At 43.4% G+C, this 24,129-nt stretch overlaps 2 protein-coding genes across 2 annotated transcripts; one reads left to right on the top strand and one right to left on the bottom strand.

The window, feature by feature from the left end:
* Positions 1–5,605: 5,605 nt before the first annotated feature.
* On the top strand, positions 5,606–9,311 carry stard7 (StAR related lipid transfer domain containing 7). Its single transcript, XM_079735966.1, has 8 exons — positions 5,606–6,438; positions 6,630–6,793; positions 7,002–7,051; positions 7,364–7,474; positions 7,749–7,831; positions 7,952–8,051; positions 8,164–8,248; positions 9,136–9,311. The coding sequence occupies exons 1-8, from the start codon at positions 5,984–5,986 to the stop codon at positions 9,300–9,302; spliced, it is 1,215 nt and encodes a 404-aa protein (XP_079592092.1). The 5' UTR covers positions 5,606–5,983; the 3' UTR covers positions 9,303–9,311.
* Positions 9,312–17,821: 8,510 nt separating this feature from the next.
* On the bottom strand, positions 17,822–22,181 carry drg1 (developmentally regulated GTP binding protein 1). The gene is made up of 9 exons (XM_079735967.1): positions 22,026–22,181; positions 21,397–21,520; positions 20,785–20,960; positions 20,634–20,703; positions 20,338–20,507; positions 19,867–19,997; positions 19,263–19,430; positions 18,964–19,086; positions 17,822–18,195 (listed from the first exon to the last, which is right to left on the bottom strand). Exons 1-9 carry the CDS (start codon positions 22,062–22,064, stop codon positions 18,096–18,098), a joined length of 1,101 nt encoding a protein of 366 aa, XP_079592093.1. The 5' UTR covers positions 22,065–22,181; the 3' UTR covers positions 17,822–18,095.
* Between the last annotated feature and the right edge of the window lie 1,948 nt (positions 22,182–24,129).

Raw genomic sequence — 24,129 nt, 5'->3', positions numbered from 1 at the left:
GCGCGGAGGCGGGCGACTGTCTTTTATCGGAAGTAGATGACGCCCCTACTATAGCCCCGCCCACTAGTGATGACGCCCCTACTATACTCCCGCCCACTAGACTGTCATCAGCATCAGCGTGCCATTGACAAAGAAAAAATAAAAAAAAAAGCAAAATAGATTAATACACTTGATTATCATTGTTTTGTATTTTGAATTGAGCATGTTTAAAGTATCTTACGGCTGAATGATTTGGCTGAATATAAACTACACAAAAAAAACTGATTTAACCCCACCGCTGGGCAACTATGGGCAAGAGCATGCCCTAGGTTGGTTTGACCCAAGTTCTAGGTTTGACCGTTCAACCCAGAATGCTGGGTCGTTCATTTGACCAAACCAAGTGATTGAAGTTAACTCTATTGATGTGTTAAATATTAAACCTACAATGAGCTATTTACTATCTTATTGCCTTGCTTCTTTTATATTAAATAATAATAATCAAATATATAGGTATGCCATATAAATTATGATTGTTGTGTTATTTGTAATTATTTCCTATAATCATATATACATGAATACAAAAGGTGGCCACTGTAAATGTGAAGTAAATGACATTTTTTAACTAAAGCACAATTTTTTGCAGCTCAAAATCATACTATGCAAGTCTTTCAAATCATCAAAAGAAGAATACAAATGTACCAACCCAAAAACACATGCCTGACAAGATATTATTTTAAGTTCATTTTTATGAATACATATGAACATCCCTGTTGCTAACTGGAGGGCTGTTGATAAAACAACAGTTTATAGAACAGCTTCTGAAAGCTTCTAAAATTCTTTCACCCTTAGTGTGGTCCAAAAATACTGGAGAACCTCCCAGGTCGGAAAGTACAACAGAAAATATCCAACCTCCAGCAATGAGTCGTGGTGGCATGGCCTGAAAGAATGGAGGGTAATTGAGTTATCTGTCCACTTAATAATGACAACAGTTTAAAGGAATGTGAAAGGAAAGGAAGTAAAGGAATGCAGTACATAACTTCAAATAAACTCACCCAACCCATAGAATGATACGGAAGAGGATTAGGGCCACGTGTTGATTTTTGAGTTCTGAGTTTAAAGACCGAATTCAGCGACTATAGTCAGAATTCTGAGATTAAAGCCAGAATTATGAGAATAAAGCAAAATTCTGACCAATCTCACAGGCTCAATCTTAGAGGTTAAAGAATGAAATTCCTTATAAGGAACTCAGCGAGTCCACATACAGGAAGGAAACATCACACTGAGTTCTGAGTTTAGAGTCCGGATTCTGAGAATAAATTCTGAATTCTGACTTTAATATCTGAATTCTGACTTTAATCTCTGAGTTCTGACTTTAAACTCAGGATTTAACCAAAACTAATCACATGTGGCCCTAATCCTCTCTCGTAGAATTAAATGCTGTAGCTCCTTATTCAAGTATATAGCCAATAAAAATTTGGGGAAGGTGTTATTATATCAACGGATAAGGATATCTTTTAAATATGTTAAAACCCCCAAACATGTGGCTACAACACAGTTCATTTAGCATATTAGATTAGTTTAGCTTGACAAATAGTCTGCTTTACTTTCTGTCCCGTAAATAGTAACAGCTCAACATTATGTCTCAATGAAAATGAACTTGCAATTAAAAGTTTTATACCAGGCTGGCAAGTTGCAATTCAGTTAGTTTCTCTCTTACAAAACTATCCATCAGGTGTCAGCCGCAAACTCGTAAACGTAGAATGAATGTCAAGAATGACAAAGCCAGATTGACAAGGCCATAAGGCTTCACCTTATGGCCTTGTTCCGTGCGCAAAATCCAGATCACTGACAATTTAAACAATGATCCAAATCAACGTTGGCCCCTCCCACATTTCCACACCAGCGTGTACACAGTGCGGCAGAGCAGCACTTTTCTTCCCTTACTCATTGGTACCAGTCTACTACTTCGATCTACAATGAAGAGATCCAGCGGCGGTTGGGTGGAGTCATCAGAGGACCGACCCATTCAAGGGCCTCGTGCTTTCGCTGCCTGGGTGAGGAACACAGCGTGGCCACCCTATCGGGCTCCGCTAATGCGCTGTCTGTTGTTCACTGCCTAGAGAGGTGCTGCTCTCCGGTCACCTCTTCTTCTCCTCCTTGGTGGGGTTACCTGACGCTGTCAGCATCTTCGATGCTGTGGTGCCTCCAGCAGAGGGAGAGGAAGATAGCAGGAACGACCACGTCATTAAAGGGGGGACCACGTCCGAGGGCTCTTCCGACTCCTCCGCCTCTCGTTCTTCGGCATCCTTGCCCCCGTCCTCACCATCTGTCTGTGAGAATCTTTCCCGGTTTGGTCCGATTCTCACCGGCACCTCCCAGAAGACCGGCAGGAAGTGGGGTCCTGCTCCCAGCACAACAGGATACTGCCTCTTCGGATGCCGCTGTCGCAGCCGCAGTAGCGCCGGCAGCACCCCTTCTGCAGGACACTGAAGCAGAGGAAGCCGGCACCCACATGGGATCGACCAATTTATTTTTCCTTCCCCCCCTTATAAAGATATCGAAGTCCCTTGGACTGAAAGCAGACAGTACATCTTTAGAGAGCTTTGCCTTTTAGACCATCCTCGCCCTGTGCCTGTTATGCATCACGCTCCCTGCCTTCTCCCCCCCCCCCCACTTCAGCCTAGTGGCTGTGGGGCGGCGTTTCAACGCCGTAGAATAGCCCAGGTTACGGCCTCCTCCATGAGCGGACTGGGAACTATTTTCACGAGGACGTCTCTACGGCCTCATCTACCAGTCCCCTGGACCCTGAATTTTCCCCCTGTTCATCCTCTCTAGGATGTTGGCTGTAAGGAGAAGGCGGAGCTGTCCGCGACTCTCGTGGCATGGTCCTCCATGGCGAGCGAACAGCCCGGTGACTCGCTTGCGGTTTCCTGCCCTCTCCACTTTCAGGCAAGCTTTTCATCCGCTTTCATGGGATGTTCCCCATTGATCACACCCGGTGTGAAGGTGGTAGGTGCTAAGGAATACCGTTTATTCCTAGACTGCGTTCCTCAACTACCTGCTCGACCTCTCTCCGAGCGCTATGCGTTTTACCAACATGGTTGGACAACATGCTGAGGTGCCTGAGGTGGGGACATCCCATCCAGTTCAAGCAGCATCCCCCGGCCATTATGGGATTAGTGGAGATAAGGTTGCAGGACCCCGTTGCCAGCACGGCTCTGGCAGCAGAGGTCGCTCGTGTCATGCCAGATTTAGACTCTTACTCTCTAGACATGCAGACCTTCTCAAGGTGTGTTGAGGCGATCCACTAAATCTTGAAAATCTACTGATCCTGAATCACTCAGAGGGAGTTGCGAGAGGACACATCATGTCGGGGTATATCGTCTCCCCTTATAGGGCTTGCCCTCAACTGGGAAATAAACTCTCAAATCACCAATGGTCGGCTTTTCTACCTGGGGCTTTGCCTCAATTCGACCACTATGACAGTGAGGCACTTGCCTCCCCGGCAAGACGCTGTCCTGTTGGTGCTCACCCGCTTTCGCGCTTGCAGAACTGTGACCCCACTGTCTATCATCTACCCTTTGGGGCTGATGGCAGCTGCCCACCTGGTGGTACCCCCTGGTCAGCTCTTTGGCTGAGCAGCAGTGGCGCTCTGGCTATGGGCTCATAAAATGTACCTACTCTTCGACCAGTCGACTTGTTGATGAAAACAACGAGAGTGTTGTGCAAACCTCTGACGTAAGAGATGGATCCAGAAAGTTTGAAAATGGGAGGGGGGAAAAGAAGGCAGGAAAAATAATTGACCAGTAGCTGGATCAAAGTAACCCATCCAGCTGTTCAGCTGTTGAGATAAAACCCCTTACAGCCCCTTTAACCCTACATGAGCAACCAAACATTGTGTTTACAGTGTCCCAAACAACCAAGAATTATGTCCCAGCATAATCAGCCAAACAATGTGTTTACAGACAACCCAGCACTTTTTTTATGTGTACTATACACGTTTTGTTACTTTTTTCTTTCTGGCGAACGCTACATCTGCCTCGACTCTAGTTTAAACTGGTTTAATCTGCTGCTTGAAACGGGCTTCCAAGTTCCAATAGGACCTGCTCCTGAAACCTAAAGGCGCCATCTTCCGAATATTATTGCTATTACAGATCGACAATTCAATTATTATTTATAAAGCACATTTTAATGTGCGTGACATAAAAAAAAGCAGTCGGAAGCATTATTTCTCAAAAGAGCTTCCCCAAGTTTTAAATATTGAAGTCTTAAGTGTCTTCGCAGGACTGTAGCCACCTGGGGGCGGCCAGAGGTTGGCCACCCTGCTGGCCCCCAGAGTATAAAAAAAATATAAAAAATCCTAAACGGAAACGGTCTAAAGAAAGCTTAAATATATGCACTATTAGTTTGACCTAACTTTGACATATCGTTCTTATTTAAAGTGTTATAAACCGATGATATGAATAAATATTGCACTTAAAATACCATAGTATTCATGTAGCCTATAATAGTTTCAAGCCGAAGTTTACAAACAAGAAGAAAGCATTCAGAACAATTGTTTGTTAAACTGGCAGTAAGTGTAGTGATTTAGATTAAAAAAATAAATTGTTTATAGGCGCTGCCGAGTTTTTAATGAGAGTTTCATGGTTTTATCTGAATGTCTAGTGAAGTCACAAGTCTTATCTGCTGCTGATATAAGCATGTATCTAACTGTATTTTACGATTATTTGTAGATGTTTTAAGTGATCAAATGCTGATTTTGTGATACTTTTGTATTTTCTGTATCACATAGAAATCATGTTGTTTTTGTTTTGCTGTAGATTTACAAACAACGATGGGTTTATATCTTTCATACAGTATTTGGTATATATTGTATATATAATATAATAGTACAGTATTTAATCGAGAGATATGGAGCTGTGTATCATCAGCATAGATCTGATATTTGAACTTGTTCAACACATTTTCAACTGTTTATACTATGTCCCAGAGGAGGCATATCGATTAAAAAAGTGGTCTAAGGATGGATCTCTACAGAACGCAAGTTTTACTTTACATTCGCTACTTTTTAATCTGATTAGAAAAACAGGTGGAACTTGCTATTCAAATTAAGCCGAATAGTATGTACCAGAAATCGCATAATCTACCAAATAACGTAATGAAAAGCGACCAGCGGAGGGCGCCATTGGTGCGTGAAGCCATGGCTGCTGTCTCCGTCACCAGGTAAACTGATCCAGGGTCAGGTCAGTAACTTCTGAAGCGTTTGAAGAACATACAGATAGGACGGAAGTGCTGGTCCCAATTCATTTTTAAACCACTTACCCAATGCTATCGATAGGGTGATACATACTGTTAGGAATATAAACATATGTGATTGCACTATACATGGCATGACATGTTAGGTTCTAAGGATTGCATAATAACAATGTAATGACTGTGTGCACTGACCGAGAGACGTCCTGGCACACATCCGGACAAGCAAACATGCTAGCATCTCCGTTTTATCTACACCTATAGAAGTTGCCCATAAATGACAGCTGTCCAATGGGCGTTTGTTTTGCATGTTAAGGCGGGTCTAAGGGGTGGGCGTGTATGAGACTAGAAGGAGGAGGTCAAATGTGTTGGTAGGTTTTGGAAGCGTGTGGTTAGCTGTTAGACAGGTGAGATATTAAACTTGGTACATTGGACTAACTCGATATTATAAAGACTGCATTAGATTCACATCCGGTGTGAATACCTACGCATTGTTATTGTTTCTATTTCATTGTGCGTCGTATTGATCCCGGCTCACTCGATCACAGCTAGCCGTAGTGCTGTAAGTTAGCTCTCTGCTCAGACATTAGCAAAAGCGACAGAGTTAGTTAGATGGGACAGAACTAAACCTTTAATGGTTTAGTATAATGCCTCTCAGTGGTCCGTGTCAGTGGATCGTTGGGTACTTCGTGTTCTCGACGTTTTTCTAGCAGCGCTGTTATCTAAACCCTGCTCTTTGAACCCGGTCATCATGTTTCACACCATGCCCAGGCGGCCCATGTGTGAAATGGGAATAAAAGCAGTGAGGCTTCAACGTACTTGTGCACTTAGAACGAATGCGAGCCAGGAGCATGCGAGTCCTGCCGGTACCGTGTGGCTGGGCCGAGGCCTGGGTCTGCTGCTGACATGTCTGCAGAGAGCTGGGCTCTGTGTGCGGGAGGTCTCCCGCCCGGGCAGGAAGAAGCAAGGCCTGCTGTCCCTATTTGCCAATCACTGTAGCTTTGTAACGGGTCAGAGGCTAAGACGGGCTTATCAGATAGGCGAGCTTTACTCGAACCTGTACTCCGAGCGGACCAGGTGGACCCTTGTAGGCAACATATGGCGGCGGTTTCAGAACAAGCAGGCCCCAGTGGGGAGGCTCTTAGCCGCCCTGGCCGGGGTCTTCATGTGGGAGAACGAGAAGATCGAGGATGAGGAAATCACCAGGTAGGATTTTAACCCTCAATCTTTAGCCTCTGAAACTTGCTTGGCCACCTTCCTAACTGAACGCTTATAATATTATATACACTGTTGTTTTGGGCTTTAGCATTGGCAAACTATCGCCAATGTCACAAACATTCGCTAATTTATACAACTTGCTAACTGTTGTAATGGTTTTATAATCTGATATGAACCAGGTGTGGGCTCGAACTGCAATCCCTCGACTCCATGAAGAGAAGAAACTCCTTGCCGGTGGAGGAGGCTGGGGAGGTGGAGGCTGGCTGGGAGTCCGTGGTGGAGAAGAAGGACTTCAAAGTGTGGAAACGACCTATTCCTGACAGTCATCTGTATGAATACAGAGGTCAGCCAAACTTAACACGTGCTTCTCATATCTACTCTGTAATCTGAGTCGCCCATTTGCTTCTGTTGACGTACATTTCCCTCTTGCAGGTGCGTGTTAAAGCAGTGTTTGTCTTAATGCAAGAGAGACACCTTTAGTTGCTCTATTTTTGTTTGGGTTTTTTGACTACCTAACAACAGTTCACTTTTTGTTTTGAATTGTTCTACAGTGTTGGCCTCATACAATGACGTCACGCCAAGACAGTTCTTCAATGTTCAGGTACAGAGTTTGACAATATACCAGATACTGGCCAACCCCTTGTGCTATCAGTGGAAGGGCAGAAACGCAAATATCATGTTTAAACAAACCAACAATTACCATGTGCCGCGTGCAACAATAAGATCCAATCACGCTACTCCTATTGCTATACATAGTGTCATCTCTCTGTAATAGTGGTGTTGTTGCTAGCCAACAACTCTTGCCCAACAATGTAGTGGCTGTTAGCACCTGGCATACGCAGTAGCTCTTTGCAATACTATATTTAGCCACAGGGTCTCTTCAAGCCCCTCTCCCCACTCCCCACTCCCCCAGTTGGACACAGAGTACCGGAAGACCTGGGACGCGCTGGTGATCAAGCTGGAGGTGGTGGACCGTGACGCCAACACAGGCTCAGAGGTGGTGCACTGGGCCACGCACTTCCCTGTGAGTCCACGATCATACCATTCAACACTGGCAAAAAGTACATGCTGTACATTTTCATGAAAACCACTGGTCCTTTTTTATGTACACTTTCATCAGAGGAACTAGAGCTGGTGCAAAACCGCTCCATTGGAAGCTATTCAAGTTTAAATATGATGCAATCTTTACTGGCTTATAAATGTAGTCAAATGGAAAACTCCATTTTATATTATGAAATGTCAAGCCCCAGCATCGATACACCCTAACAAAACGCCTACCTTCTGCCCCGTCCTCCCAGTACCCCATGTACTCCAGAGACTACGTGTACGTGCGCCGCTATGATGTCGACTGGGAGAACAACTTGATGATCCTTGTTTCCAGGTGGGTGACCTAATGAAAATGTAAATAAAAACAAATGCCCAGAGTGAATACCCTGAGCACAGTGTAGCTGTATCTGTTCACATGGTGTACATGGGCTCATTGTGTGGTTTTCTATTGCAGGGCCGTTGCCCACCCACGGGCCCCCGAGACCCAGCAGTTTGTGAGGGTCCATTCCTACCAGTCCAAGATGGTCATCCGCCCTCACAAGTCTTTTGACGAGGTCGGTAGAAACCGTATTGACAGGCCCATAAAGGGATTTTAACCATGCATCAGAGGGCAATGAGTAGGTTATCATACGGTTACCCATGCTAATTTCTTGATTCTGTTTCTAGAATGGGTTTGATTATCTACTGACCTACAGCGACGACCCCCAGACCGTGTTCCCCCGCTACTGTGTGAGCTGGATGGTGTCCAGTGGTGAGTGCCTTCACACGACTAACGCAAAGCCCCCGTTAGTGTTAGGGTAAGGGTTAGGCGCTACAGCTTGTGATCCCTTTATCTGAACCAGAGTTAGCCAGTTACACCTTTTGTAGACACACTTTCACTGCACACTTTCGGTTCATGAGGACCATGATTATCGTACCTTCTTTGCACATCAGCGTTGCTTCTTGCAGAATATTATTCCATTGGAAATTCTGCAAGCGAAGCACTACTGTGCTAGACCTTTTTATATTGATAGACACTGAGTAGTGAGTAGTAGTAGGTGAGTAGTGAAGTGTAGTATTGCTAAACAGGAAGGGAAGTGATTTATGTAGTGCAGACCTCAGGTTCAGTTTCACTAGTAGCCGATACTGGGAGGTTTCTCTCTGCAGCTGCTTTGAGATTCTGAGCTGTGTTCCAGAGTAACTTTAGATGGAACTCAAGCTGACTGTCATCATTACCATCATCTACCAATAGAGGTTGCTAAAACCGGCACGTGAAGTGTTACTGGTGTGCCCCGACTTGATACTGACATGCCCCGACGTGGTACTGTTTCAGTATCAAGTGTATTTTACCAACAGTATTCATTTTGTAACAATAACTTGCAAAACTGATTCAAGATTCAACTAGTGTCTCGAGAATCCACTGGGCTCAATCAAAGGGATGGTCTCTCCCTCTGTAAATCAACCACAACTGGAGAGAATAACATTAGCAGAAGGGATGAGATAGCTGCTCTGAAAAAAAATTGATTGAAGTGATTTAAAGAAGGGAGTATAATCTCGAAAGTGGCTTTTTCCTTTTAATTGTAATGCATTGTTCATATGAAGAAAATGAAATAAACATGATTCCTCACAATGGAGTGTCTGCGGTTCTCGTCCTGCCAGGCATGCCTGACTTCCTTGACAAGCTGCACACGGCGGCGCTGAAGGCCAAGAACCTGGAGGTGGGGATCCACGACTACACCAGCAGGCTGAAGCCAAAGGACGCCGGCCGGCAGCCCAGCCCGGAGCGCCACGCCGGGGACAACGCCCCGGGCCCCATCTACGCTTAATGTGGAGGTCACCGCATTGGGGGGGGGGGGGGGAGAACACGAACATAAACCTAGTTACAACGGGTTCATCCATTCAGTCTGTTGAACGGTGGGGGGGGAGGGAAGATGGAAATAGGATGCGTACGTAGAAGACACATCTGTCCTTCCACTGACCTCCTCCCCCTCCTATATTGGATAAATCCAGTCGTCATGGAAACAAGTGGTCAGCGAAAAAAATTCATATATTTTTTTTTTTCTTTCCTCTTGGGCATCACAAACCGGTTTCGGAAAGGTTTTTTTGCAGAACGTCCGCCTGGATACCTCCGTTGCTTAGTCTGGCGACGAAGGCCGGGGGACTACGCAGGTTGACTGGTGCTAAAGCGATGCGTTGCTGCAGCGACTGAGTGAGGCCGAGCCAAAACATGCTCCACGCAGAGACACTGTTGCCAAAGCGCTGCTTTTTTTAACGCGGTCCTCCTGAAGTCTCACGTCTCATTAGCCATACCCATTGACATTCACGCCAGACACCGTTTTCACCGTTCACATACCGCTACTTGTGCTCATGTCGGCTTAGCTGTTGCTCACCATGGATCAAGTCTTTGTTGTTGTTATTGCAAAATGAGTCTTCAATGGCTGCTTGTTGAAAGTTGTTGCCTAGATTGTTTGCCAGCCCAACAGATATACGATATTGATATATGTAAAGCAAATGGATGGATCAAAATGATGTCGGTGAAACGGGACTTCTGCATGCGTCAACCGCTACAATGGATTTAGCTTTTACTGGATGGGTGTGACGCTGAATCTATTGGTCAGGGGGACAACATGCCCACAGTTTGTCTGCCACGGAATGAACCATGTGAAGCTCCACCCCACCGCCGCCCCCCTCTGTGAGCACAGAGTACTGATCTCATCCGTCCCTCATTATCTGTTTCTGTTTTTTATTGTTATGTTGTTTTGTTTTTTTTAAAGACAGGTTTCTCCAACAGCTTTGTAAATCTGGCCAGTACTCAAGCAGGCGCACTCCTCAGATATCTTGGTACTCCCCATCGACTAAATGCTCTTGAACAGCACACATCTCATCTCCCCCTGTCCTATGAGTCCATATATTATTATTTGTGGTCCCTCTGCAGAGACATGCAACGGCTTTTATGTGTCGTCAATTCAACCAAGCAGTTGGTCGAACAGAGATTATTGTTTTTATTCCTTGTTGAAGACCATATACATCCACAACTGGTGGCCTGACTTGGGTTAGCAGATGTGATTAAGAATTCCTTTTCCTAGGTTGTTGTTTATTTTTTGTATTTCATGTAATACTGGACTCGACCATCAAGGCTCTGGTTGTACCCCGGTGTGTGTCTGTGTGTGTGTGCGTGGGGTGATTTTTAAATGTTCATAACACGCATGCTGTAGGAAGTGAAGTACTCAATTGGACTATTAATTACTCAATACTGCCTGACAAACATCAAATGTCACCAAGAACATATAAAATTTGATGCAGAGTGGGTTGTTTGTGTACGGGATCATAATGGACGAGTAAAGGCTTTGGATAACTACTGGGTTAGTTACTAACTTAGTTACTACTACTCACCTCACAATGTCACAGCCATATTGACCTGTTTTCAGCACATTGCGAGTTTAGTGTTTTAACAATACGTTTGCCAATGTCAATTTATTAAGACATGCCCAATACGTTTTGAAGTATAGGGAATGTATGTAGTGCGGGAAAAGGAAGTGAATACCTATTATCATTAGGCTATAGGCCTTTATCGCAGAGGTGTATAGGATTTGTGAACACAGGTGTATCCCATAATTATTATTTCATTAAGTTGATGAGCTACACCTGGGTTCACCCTACTATGACATTGGGGCTCTTGGCTTGAGGAGTTCACTGGTGGAGCTATGAGATGGATGTACTAACATTGAAATTAAAATTTATTCATTGATAAGGAATATTCAACTTGAACATTAACATCTTCCAGGTCATTTCTAGACGTGTGTGTGCCACAGATTCTCAAAGGGTTTTGTTTGTGAAGAGATTCAACCTTGTGTTGTGATTAATAATTGTTAAAGCTTCTAATGATTGTCTAATGCATTCTATATACATAAAAAAGAAATGGGCAGTTCAGTGGCATGGTTCACTTGTAATCCTGTGATTTGGAGAAATATTGAAATGGAATATCTTATCGTTTCAAATAAACAGACCTTCAAGTGTATCTAGTGTTGTGGTTTTCATTGGACTTTGGCATCTGGCCGTTATAATCATGTTCAAACACAACTCAAGTTAGTATTTCTTGCGTGTCCAAGACCGACTAAATCTTTCTCCTCATGTCCTTGAGGCAGCCATGTTCTCCTGGTCTGCCTCAAGGACACCTGAAAAAAAGCTTTTTGCCACTTTTCGCTTTAAACATCATGGCAACTCAGTCCTTACTCAGTAAATCGTGACTTTAAATACACATCTCATCTCAAGGGGGAGTCTAGATTAGTGCTCAGCAATAATTCAATCTATTTTATCATCTGAGTGGTATTGTAAAGTCATTCAATAAAAATATTGGCTCAACCAAATCAGTTGTAAAAGGCTTTCTGTTGAGATGAGATATTGTACGGAATGTCTTGTATAAGATGTATTATACAATTGTAACAAAATAATATTAATATTACCTTGATTAAAACCCAAATTACTAAATATTTAAATATAGTGACATCACTAGAGCGCAGAAGAATTGTTTGAATTCATGCATCATAAATTCATAGTCATATTGTGACGTTAAAGTCCTTATGGTTTAACGTTACTGTGATCATACCAGCTAAATATCAAGCAACTTCGTTCTGCCTCTTCTTTCAGAGCACGCAAATTCACTTCGTTTCTCGTTCGCCTTTTAGTGCATTTGCGCATTGGTGCAGCAAGTTCAGCTGTGGCCAACGAATGCATCAGGTGTTGACTGCATGGTGGTACGTAGACTGCAGTCACCACTCAGTGCCTTGGCTATCCATGACGCAAGAGGGAAGTCACAGTTCTTTTAGTTAAGTCAGCTGGTGAAACATGGCATCTTGGCTGCACTGCGCCATCCGAAAGGGGATGTTGATTAATGATGTCACAAAGTCTTCAGAAAGTGAATATACTACGGTGCATAAGTGGTACAAAATATGATATCTCTCCCCCAGCTATGTTTAGTTTGCCATGACGTCACTGAGGTGAGGTCAGATCTCTGTTCCGTCTATAAATGATTTAGATTTCCCACATGGCCTGTTGGGTGAATATCAATCTTATCATCTTAAGATGCTTTAGTGTTCAGGTTTGTGGTGATTGCTGAGTCGTCTATCAGGGCCTTTATGGCAGGCTTCTATGGCGCGTCGTGCTCCAGACAGTGTCAGGGCGTGGTTCATGACTTATAGCCAATGCGTTTGGTCTCGTATGGCACGATTTGAAACATAACATCTCTGTGATTAACATAATTTATTTTTAACTGCATTACCAGTTACCAGTTACCAATTTCTTCCAACTCTGCTCTTTAGTTCACCTTCATATTGTCTGATTGCTAGCGCCTATCTCTTTTGCGTCGTAGTCTCTTAGAGAAGGACCATGACGTCTTGTCGGCAGAGAATCGCCGCTCATTGATTTCTATATAGTTTTTCATTTGTGGGGAAAATGAACACAAATAAGAGAATCTGGGTGCTTCAATCAATCTGTTTATTACACATTCATTGACAAATACATTGATATGAAATGGGGTGCTCACTTCAAATATTCATGGTGAAAAATGTAAATAAATCTTTGATACCAATACAATATAGATGAACTCAACAATGAACACAATGTTGGTACAATATATCAGAGAGGACAATCAAAGAAAAAAACATATCCAAAAGTGCTGTGCTCATTCAGCATGGAAAACCAATTTCCTTTAGCGAGTTGCATAAAATATGTACCCGCTTTGGCCGGGTCATTTTGACCCTTAACTCTTGAAAAAATAGATAAGTTAGTGTGCTTAAACGTTAATAATTAAAGCAGACATTCAAGGCTATTTACCTTTTTTTTATATATACATGGATGGATGTTGAATAATATTCAATGATCAAAGTGTATAAATGTTCTGTATCTGGACCAGATGCTCATTCATTTCATTTTTGTCCAGATGGATGCTATTGTGCTCCTCATACATCGTAGAGTGCAGCATGTTTTAACATATGACCTCTACCACTTACGAGTATTAAAAGCCTTGCTTGAAAGCCTTTCCCTACAGCAATTCGTTAAATCGACCAATCTGCCCACCAGTAGAGTACAGCTTGTATGAAACATAGGGGTCACATCACATTTGATTTAGGTATCCTCAGAAGTAGTGTCATAAAAAAAATTTGCTCACTGGAAATTGTCCAATAAATTACGATTTTGTTAACTATGCAACATTTAGCCTTGCAGTAATACAAATTAGAACATACTTTACCTTTTCAAAAATGTAGGATAAAACCAACAATTCTGAAGTTACCTCGGTAGCATTGATGCGTAATAACCTTTAGTCACATAGTTGTCGGATACAATCTATTAAAATGCATATTTCTTTAAATCATATTTGCTCTGATTTTTAAAAACATAGTCTAACATTTCCTTTCTTGCTTTGCATCAGATAAAAAGAGGGACTGGAAAGATTTATAAAAATGTGTAACCGCTACATTGACATCGACCTTACGGAGTGTAAAACAAGACGTAGAAGCAGGCTTGGCGAAAGAGAAGACAAGTGCTCGCAAGCCTCCAAGGTGCTTGGTACAACCATGGACAGAAGACGCACTGCATGGTTAGATCAAGCACAATGGGGTCCTGGGCAAAGACATCAACCCGTTGGTAAACTGCATCAACCCAGTCCCCCTGAAGGGGACGGATGAAGTCGAACACCCAGTAGGACTTACTTGAAGATGCAAGAAAGGAAACTTTGTTTTTAAAAACGAACGATCCAATCTTCACGAGCTAAGACGTTGTAGTAAATTGTTGGATAATGGTGGACGAAGTTGTGAAAAAATTAAGAAAAATCATTCATTCGGAAACTGCAGAAAGAAAAAACAAAAAGGTTTAAAAAGATTTGAGTTCTTCAACAAGGGTTGCATGCCGATCCCCGACTCTGGTATATTGGTTGCCCGAGAAGAGAGGATATGGTGGTCGATGGTGGTGGTGGAGGAGGTGTGAGGCAGGAGCCGGAGCTCCTGAAGTGATGAACTGAAATGACATGGGGGCTTTGCGAAAAATCTGAGATAAGGGGGAGGTGTTCGTAATATAGTGCGGCTAGGAACATCTGCAAAATTACGAAAAGGAATTAGTCATAGGGTCACACTGCGGAAAAAGTGGGACCACCCTTACTGCGTACAAACTGCGTCAAACCCCACCCATCGCCCGCTTACCTCAACCTAGCAGACATCGCCCCATCGACAAGCGAGGAAAACATTGTAAAACATGAGTCCACGATGAAACGTTAAAATATCCGACACTTCTAGGAAATTTTGTTTGCAGTGAGATCTTTCAAGATGCCTGTTACTGAATGCACTCCAGATCCTCTGACTATCGAGCATTTCAAGGGTTCAACGCTCTAGAGTTTAGCTTCAGATGGTCATCTTGTTAAAACCACAAGCCTTCAACTGAGAATACAGCCACCAAGTTTCTAACTATTCTAACCATTGAACAGAGGAAAGTGCTATTGGTGGCAAGGGCTTTAATAATGGTCATGGTTGCATTGCTATTGTCCCAAGACATCTGTGGACAGATGCCGTTTGATCACCGTTGGGACCGACCAATCCTGACATGTTCCTCTAACCATGTTAACGGTCAACGAGAACAAAGTCAGGAGTTAAGATGCCTATCAGTTAAAAGGTCCTTTGACAGAACCCCCCATCCCAAATGTTTGCCAATCTTATTACCATAGTTCTAGGGTCCCAAGGGACCTTTTAACCCAAACGTAAAGGGCCTGCATGATAATCAACTTACACCTCTTGCCACAAAGCCACTTTGTGTGAGGCAATTGGATAAATGTACCGATGCTGTCTAGGGGAAACGAGATTTCTCGTGGCAAGTGGAGATGATTTATGGCATGATAGGTCAAGAGCTGGTAATGTTGAGATGGGTTGGTTTAAGGCATGGTTGTGATGTGATCTCCGGTGGGATGTGATGCATGATCCTTCTTACCCTTTTCGTTTCTGTTTACTTAATAATAGGAACGTTGTTCCTGATCCCTAGAACAAACAGGTAAGCTCCAACTATTAGTTTGATCAGTACAATTTTCAAAATAACTAAAAACATGTTTTAATTTTGTATGTTCAAAAGCATTTTTGTCCTCCATGTTTAAATAAAGCAGTCAAGGATGCTGAGTCAATGAGTAAAAAAACATCTTAAGTAAGAAATATAAAGAAAGAAAGAAATAGTCACCCGTATTCCACGACCCATCTCACTACATAAAAGGCAACAAACACCATGCAGCAAAGGGTCGTACCGCAAACATCATGCACTCTAGTATCTGAAGTCCCCACAAAGCCCTGCTCCCTGTTCCTGCTGCTGTGGAGAACACCCACCTGGTCCGCTGGCCTGGCCGCCGGCCTCCCCCCCAGGCGCCGGCCGCCGCCGGGGGGGAGAGTGGTGAAGTAGAGCTGGGTGTCCAGAGCGGGCTGGAGGTCCAGCCGTTAGCTGCCCGGGAGAGAGACTGTCTGCATCTCCTCCATCACCCTTCCCCAAGTCCCCTGTCCTCCTTATTTCCCGTTAGGAGTGGGGGGGGGGGGTTTGGGGGGGTGGCCAGTTCCTTCTGGGATAGGTCGAAATGTAACAGGGACTTGGAAGGAGGGGTGGGATTGATTTGGAGTTCAGGGAGTTTGGGAGGAAAGGGGGTCCGCATTTCATAAATATTAATACAGTCCCCCCCCTCCCTTGAAGGGGGCAGATTCTTTAATTTCGTTAGAGGGGGAAGTGCTTTATTCACTTAATGGCTTTTATTAGCGGCCGGTCTTCAACTCTTTCATTAGCTAAAGTGCTGCTGTAATTTACAGGGAGAAAGGGGGTGGGTGGGTGGGGGTTGGGGTGGGGGTGTCTGCTGTGTGGTTGCTCCTGCTGTTACTGAACATGCACTGCTGCCTCAGAGCCTTGCAGCGTTTCCTCAAAGTAGACATTTCTCCCTCAGAGTGAACGGTAGACTGATGCCAGACACGTTTCGCATTGTGTTGCAGATCGCATCTCTAGTGTTTGTTTAAGCCTCCCATGCAAATTTGCACAAATTGCCATTTTGTTTTTTAACCTCTTTATAGTGTAAAATGGGCTTAGAATCTAAGCCCATTTTACACAACAAATATGTAAAAAAAAAAATATGGCAATTTGTGCAAATTTGCACAAACTATAAAAACGTTACTATAAATATAAACAAAGCTTCATAGCACTGTTTCATCTTTCCTTCCATCTAAGACTTAGATGGAAGGAAAGATGAAATACAGTGCTATGAAGCTTAGTTTTTATTTATAGTAACGGTACTATTACTTTGAATAGAGTGGTAATAGAATAAAAAAACTTATAGTCAATCAAGTTAGTGATTCATTTTTAACAAGTTATTAATTGGCTTTATGTATTCATTTACCTTCAAAAAGCTTAAGATTTCAATATTGGGAAACCACTTTCCGTCAATTTATTTTTTATTATGTTGCTATTAATTTGAAATTGAACAGCAATTTTTTTTTGCGCAATGCTCACAGTATGATACATGTCTTATTTCAGGTATGTTAAATGTATTTTAATGAATATACTGTAGATATCTATATCCATATCTGTATTTATTTATTGTCAGGAAGCACATTGAGTCTGCCTCGTGTATAAAAAGTGCTATATAAATTAAGTTGCCTTGCCATGCCTATGTGTATGCAGTAACCGCCACATAACGACTACATTGGATAAGTCAGCCATCCCATATAGGATGAAATGCTGTTCTTCACATTGCTTAGAATGTGGTTTAGCTGAGCACAGCTGGGTCTCCATACAGCTGGTTTAGACGTCCCCAGACTGTCTGATTGAATGAACTTATTAGCCTGAGTGACTGTCCGTCCTAAAGTGAGGGGATGGGCCACTATCTGCCCCCATCATCAATGTCCTATAAATCAGGGAGCCCTAATGAACCTCTTCTCACAGCGACATGGACGGGACGCTGTATAACTATGCATGGGGGCTTCCTTTTTTCTCATAAGACTAGCTTTGGTGCAATGGAGTAGGACTATATATATATATATATATATATGAGACAGGCTGCCGGTTTAATTTTTGTGTGGTCCCACAACTTATTTTTATTTTATAAGAAAATGTGAAAAGTTTGCTGTTGAATTTGAGATTAACTTCATAAAAAGTCTTGTGTGGAAAAATAAGGTGGTGCACATTTAAATTCAATATATTGGATGCTACTTTCATTACATCTCCCTCAGGCCATAACTTTGTCGATCTTTTAAATTATATCTGTGTTATATCAAATGTATTTATTACTAAAAACTCCATTAAATACAGCCCAGTCGTCTTACGTATTTAAAATCGATGCCGGGTCAAATCCAGTGAAAAACAGGTTGAACAAAACAGCCCTTTAAAAGCATTTTATTGTACAGGTTTCTATTCTTCTCCCCAAGTCTCATTTGTCGATATTCAATGTGAACTATTAAAGGTATTTAAACACGGGCCGAGGGATTTCTCTCTGGACCAGTAACAAATCCAACTGGTATACGTTGGTGAAGTCAAGACGTTGTGGGACGCGTCCCGGGGTGGAGGACGCGGCGCGAGGAACGGGGCGGGGCCGAGCGGGGCGCCATGGCGATGGGCGTCTACTTCTTCACCAGCTGGATGACGTCTTCGTCGTCCATCACGTGGTCCTTCCCCACCTTCTGGGGGTTGTGCTTCACCGAGGCCCCCCACACCAGGGCGCTGGGGGAGGACACATCGCGACGTTACACACACACACACACACGAGAGCAGCCATAGCTCTACAGGACACACACACACACACACACACACTGCAATGTCTCCTAAGGAAACAACGTTATACACGCTATCGTTAGGTGACGGTCTCTTTTTACATATTGTCCAATCATGGTTATTCTCGATTGGGGAATATATGATCCGATCGCCAAGGGGTGGCGTGCAAGCAACATAGTTAATGTAACGTGGATAGACAATCGTGATAACTCCTCAGCACACACACACACACAACACAGATTTATAACATCAAAAAAATTCGAAATTTGATATACAATGATATTTCCTCTACGGCTGCAACAGACAGATGGTTTGTGTGTTCACTTTTGCGCCAGCCAATCAAACGAAGGCTCCGACCACATAAAAGCCTCCATTAAATACATGAAAATATATCACATCGTCCTTGCTACATTTGAGGTCACATTCCCCAGACGCCGTTTCACGTGGTCTTAAAGAAAACGGGAGCGGCAAATACTAAACTGTCTGCGATGCTGCTACCATCTCAGACTGCTTTCAAGATACTGACCTTTAATACGGAATCTTGTAATGAATGAATAATGTCAGCTACATCAATGTCTGAACACATGTATGGTGCCTAAATGAATACATGAGGGATATTCTCTTTCTTGTTGCATAACACACTATCCACTGAATATATAAATAGCAATTGGAGGTTAGGGGGAGAACGTCATGCTCCGCTGAGGGTCCGCTACTCACTATTTGAACTCCTTGATGAGGGTCTTGTGGATCTTCAGGCAGAAGTCCTCTACAGCCGTGTGGTCGTCGGGCAGAACCACCGGCGACGTGTAGTCAGGGAGCTGGCCCTTGGGCTTGGTGTAGCTGTCGAATGAACACACAACACATCACATAAGACAACATATCACATCGCACAACGGGTGAGGAGAGGGTCTTGGTACCGTCTCCCCTTCTTTGTAACCGAAACGTCCTAGAGATAATTCAGCTTGGAAACTGCTCTATGGCGCCCTCTGGTGTAGATAGAAACGGAGAGCACTTACATGCGCACTAGCTTCAAATAGTCCCACATCTTCTCCAGCAGATCGTCAAAGTTCCAGCGGTGGTGGGCCGAGATGGGCACGCAGTGGGGCACCTTGTAGATGACGTCCAGCTCCTCGATGGAGATCTGGTCGATCTTGTTGAGCACATAGATGCATGGGAGGTAGACCCTGTGGGGAGAAGAGGAGGTGAGCAGGGGGACGCAGGGGACCAAGACCCTGGGAGGGAGGTGGACCCCAGGGGGGAGAGGGACCCCAAGGACCCTGAGAGGGGAGGGGGACCCCGAGAGGGGAGGTGGGCTCCGAGAGGGAAGGGGGACTCCGAGAGGGGAGGGGGACCCCGAGAGGGGAGGTGGGCTCTGAGCCACAGCAGAAAAGGGACAATCCTGTTGCAATTGTTTGATTTGTTGTTGATATGGTAATATGAAAAAACTATACATGAAATAATATAAACTCATTGTGTAACCACATTCAATTAAACTATTCCCTTGAGTAAGTCTGAATTAAAGAGGTTGAAGTGAAACTAAAGTGCTTTTTACAGCCATAATCCAAGATCCAGGAAAGATGGTTCAATTCAAACGGACACACTGCATGATCAAGTGCTTACCGGTTGCCCTCAACGACGTCGATGAGGTCATCAGCGGTACAGTCTCCACGCAGGGTGATGTCGGCGTTGTGGATCTTGTACTCTGCCAGGATGCTCTTTACTGTGTCACTGTCCAGCTCACTTTGAACACACTGGACCCAAGGAGACACACGATATAACAACACACACTAGACCCAAAGACACACAGGATATAACCATACACACTAGACCCATGGAGGGGAGATATAACCATACACACTAGACCCATGTAGACATGACACAATGCAACCTTAATGTCTAGTTCTGGGGGAGGATGGTGTAGTAGTTACGGCGTGAGGCGACTTCCAGCTGAAAGGGTCCAATTGGAACCCCAACATTCCCAGTTCACCTGTAGGCCTCCTTGAGCACGATGACCAACCCTTAACCGCTCCTTAATGAGTATTCAGGCCTTCAAGACTGAATGGAGGATGTCACAGAGTGAATGGTACGTACAGTGGCGGTGAAGTTGATGCCTCCCTTGTCCTTCCTCTTGTAGCCGATGTTGGGCGGCTTCTTGTTCAGCCTGATGCCAAAGCCCTCCAGCTCGTGCTCGATCAGGTTCTTGTGGCCCAGGGGCTTCAGGACATCCAGCACGATGAGGATCAGGTTGCAGGTCCGGGCCACTGGAGGAGGAGAAGGAGGAGGAGGAGGAGAGGGGGAGTTCCATTAGGCCCCTGTGACACTGGGTCTTTTCTGCCAATCGAGGCCATTTCCTGAGATCATAATACAAACAGGAGCAATGGACTCACCGGCGATGACCTGTCGCCCTCTGCCTTTACCGTCCTTGGCCCCCTCAATGATTCCTGGCAGATCCAGAAGCTGAGAAGACAAGAGTATTCATCCATCTTCCCGCTCATTATACCGCTCCTAATAAGACCAACAGTTGCTCCAGGTGTTTACCTGTATCTTGGCTCCCTTGTAGCGGATGACGCCGGGCACCGTGGTGAGGGTGGTGAACTCGTAGGCCGCCACCTCAGAGTACACCCCCGCCAGGTTACTAAGCAGCGTGGACTTCCCCACAGAAGGGAAGCCCACAAACCCGATACGGGCATCACCCGTTTTGGCCACATCAAAACCTGGCGGAACAGACGGGGGTATGAGGAAAGTTCTTCATGAGGAGTTCCTGAGAAAATGTATGTAGAAACACAGCAGCTCCTTGCATTCTTCTGAAGTATAATAAAACAACTGGAGACAATGACTGTGTATTAATGTTTACTTTGGCTTAGAACTTTTAAAGACCGGGATGCCATATTCAATATCCATGTCCAATGTGGATATCCCATTAACTTAATGTTTTCTTGTCATTTGGGCTTCAAGCCATCATGAATCAATATTTGTCAGATTGGAGAACAAAGTTAGTTTAAGTGGAACAAAAATGTGTTCACTTACATCACTGACTGACAGTAGCAAGAGCTGGTGCTGTGTGCCAACGTCCACGTTAAGGCTACTGCTTTAAGGCTATTACTAATCAAAACAGTCCGACCACTTGTATACAACAGGAACATCTCTCACCTTCGCCAGTACCCCCGCCGCTGCCTCCCTTGGGACAGATGAGTTCCCTCCTCAGCTTGGCGAGGCGAGCTTTCAACAGCCCCAAGTGATTGGATGTGGCCTTGTTCTTCTGCGTCCTGGCCATCTACCATTCCCAGCAGAAAGAGTAGCACCGTTACCTTTACATGCTATCAGTATCGTGGACAGCTAACATCTTGGCATGTTTACAATATGTCTTGTTGGTGTAATAAGAACAGTCTTAAAGATTTACATTCGAGAGATGGTGAGGTGTGTGTTAATTTTTTAATTAGTACGGTATTAGAGATCTGATGTGTGGTGCTGTTACAGGTAGTAATCCATTGAAGGAGTAACGTTAGTGTGTTGCTGAACATTAATACACAACTACTCCAGATGACCTAGCTGCCTATAACATCACTACGTTATATATAATAATATGTAATGTAAACACGGGACCACTCAGGCTCGGTGCATTCACCTCAATACACCTCAGAATGAATTAAAGCCAAAGTGTTGCCCTCACAGCTGTTTGATTATAGAGGCCCACTGTGTGGCTAGGCTAAGGTAGCTAGCTTTAAGAGCTAGTCACAACGTGACTGATTTAAATACATTGCCAGCTACTTGGATCTTACCTCATTTTCAATTTCCGCGATTTTGGCGAGTAAACTCATGTTGATTGTTGTTTTTTGCTGTTATTTAGTTTAACAAGAATTGTATTATTCACGTGGAATTTGCCAACTTATCAGATTTTCTAGCTAGCACACAGACCAGCGTTGGCACTCCTGTGTGCTGCTACGGAGAGAGCCCGCGGGAAATATCGCGAGAAGATAGTCACGAAACCCGAAAGTAAGGCAAGCCAAGAGGTAAAAGAAAACCTGACCGCATCAGTTGACTAGATTAGAACATTTACCGGTTTACTGATCAGTATAGTTTATAATATAGCAATAATCGATACTAACATTATGGTAACCATAACAATGACCTCTCCTGTTTAAATGTAGGCCTATATGTATGGCCTAAAATATAAAAAGTAGTTATTCTGATATATACAATAAAACTATACTATAATGTAATTGTATATATAATGGATTATGTAAGACAAACCAAAAGAATACTCCACATGAACATAACAAGGTTTTAGCAAATTATTATTGCGATCATCGGCGCACCCATCTACTAGTCACTGGTGTATGTCTCCATCTAGTGGCCACATGAAGTCATAGTTGTCGGTATTGAGAAAAACACACGGTATTTAAACTACTACAGAAGCGTAATGCATTCAATGAAGAAGAAAGATTCTGCCGTTGTTCTTCTGAATTAACGGAGAAAAGTTTAAATGCGGTAAAAACAATTATGCTCTGTGTATCTGAATAAACACGTTCATTTTTTCAGACTTCTGAGAAAGGTTTTCATAAAAAAAAATCTGCTTGTTTTTCTGAAATAATGAGATCCTCAAAATACAGAAGCTGTCATACACTCGAGAGCTCGATTTCATAGAAGCAAATATGTCCAGCCTGTTGAGTTTAGTCTAATGCCTTTTTATTTTGGTTTATCTTTTGAGACGTTGAGATAGGCCTAATCGTGTCCTTGAGTAATAATTGATGGTATTTTATTAGTTTGTCTCCTTTGTGAACCGCAGTAGTATACTTTGCGCTTGTTCAGAAGGAAAGCCCATTACGATCTGCTTGACTTTGTGGCGTTTCTCCAGGATCGGTTGAACCGATATGGCTTGGATATAAGGCGATGCATCTAAAATGCATTCTCTTCCGTTACGTGTGGTCAAGCGAACAGTTTGATTACATCATTTGACATATTAACCAATACCTCAGATACCGTATATCGTACCCGTACTTGAAATCACCTTTGGAGGGTGAGGCTGATAAGCAGCAGCAACCGTAGGCCTACTCCATACAGGGTAGTTTCTCTCAAGATTTTGAGGTATCTCTCAAAATCTCAGGTATCTCATTAATTCAGAAAACAGGGCAGATTTTTTTCACATCAATTTTGTCATTAATTCAGAACTAAAGCAGCTTTTATTTATTCAAGTGAATGCATTATGCTTTTGTTTCCACACTGACTTTCTTAAATGCGCGCACACACGCACGCGCGCGCGCACACACACACACACACACACACACACACACACACAAACACACACACTCACACACAATGAACTTCACCAGCCAGTATTATTTTATTGTTTAATATCTTATTCGCATACAGTATAACCTCTCATTGGTTTCTATGTTGCTGGAGTTCCTGAACTGAACATCTATAATCCTTGTTGATATTTGGTTTTTGACTGACTGGTTAAGCTAATGAGTCGGTTGTGCTAAAAACATGGTTGGAGAATGGACTGGACAAGTGACCATCACCAGAGAAGTGATTCACTAAACTGCTCTTAACAACTGTAGTCTAAATACTGTTTAAGGGTCGACATGGAGAGAGTTTAGACGAGCTTGTGAAGTTTCAGACGTTTGGTTTAAGATATATAACCAGGATCATTCTTAGCTGTTGGGTAGGATAAAAATTACAGGCCACACAAAACTATCAACTTAAAACCGTTACATTCAAAAAATTTTTTTTTACCAACAATGAAGTCCGATGTATTTGATATGAATGATATCTGAAATAAAACACGACACATTATATGATTAGGCTGTTGAGGTCAGATGAACCAAATAGATGTCCTTATCATATTTTAACCCCTGTCCGATATGTTGACACATATGCAAT

This window comes from Pollachius pollachius, assembly GCF_949987615.1.
Source record: "Pollachius pollachius genome assembly, chromosome: 4".
NCBI lineage: Eukaryota > Metazoa > Chordata > Actinopteri > Gadiformes > Gadidae > Pollachius > Pollachius pollachius.
Note: the sequence above shows the minus strand (reverse complement) of the source record. Positions and strands in the feature narration are given on the sequence as shown.

What these genes read in the sequence shown, in the direction of transcription:
- stard7 (XM_079735966.1), top strand. Translation starts at nt 5,984, where the DNA reads ATGTTTCACACCATGCCCAGGCGGCCCATGTGTGAAATGGGAATAAAA. An exon ending in TCATCTGTATGAATACAGAG is followed by an intron (nt 6,794 to 7,001) that starts GTCAGCCAAACT and finishes ATTGTTCTACAG; the next exon opens with TGTTGGCCTCATACAATGAC. An exon ending in ACTGGGCCACGCACTTCCCT is followed by an intron (nt 7,475 to 7,748) that starts GTGAGTCCACGA and finishes CCGTCCTCCCAG; the next exon opens with TACCCCATGTACTCCAGAGA.
- drg1 (XM_079735967.1), bottom strand. Translation starts at nt 22,064, where the DNA reads ATGAGTTTACTCGCCAAAATCGCGGAAATTGAAAATGAG. An exon ending in AGGGCGACAGGTCATCGCCG is followed by an intron (nt 20,508 to 20,633) that starts GTGAGTCCATTG and finishes CTCCTCCTCCAG; the next exon opens with TGGCCCGGACCTGCAACCTG. An exon ending in TATTTGAAGCTAGTGCGCAT is followed by an intron (nt 19,087 to 19,262) that starts GTAAGTGCTCTC and finishes TTCATTCGACAG; the next exon opens with CTACACCAAGCCCAAGGGCC.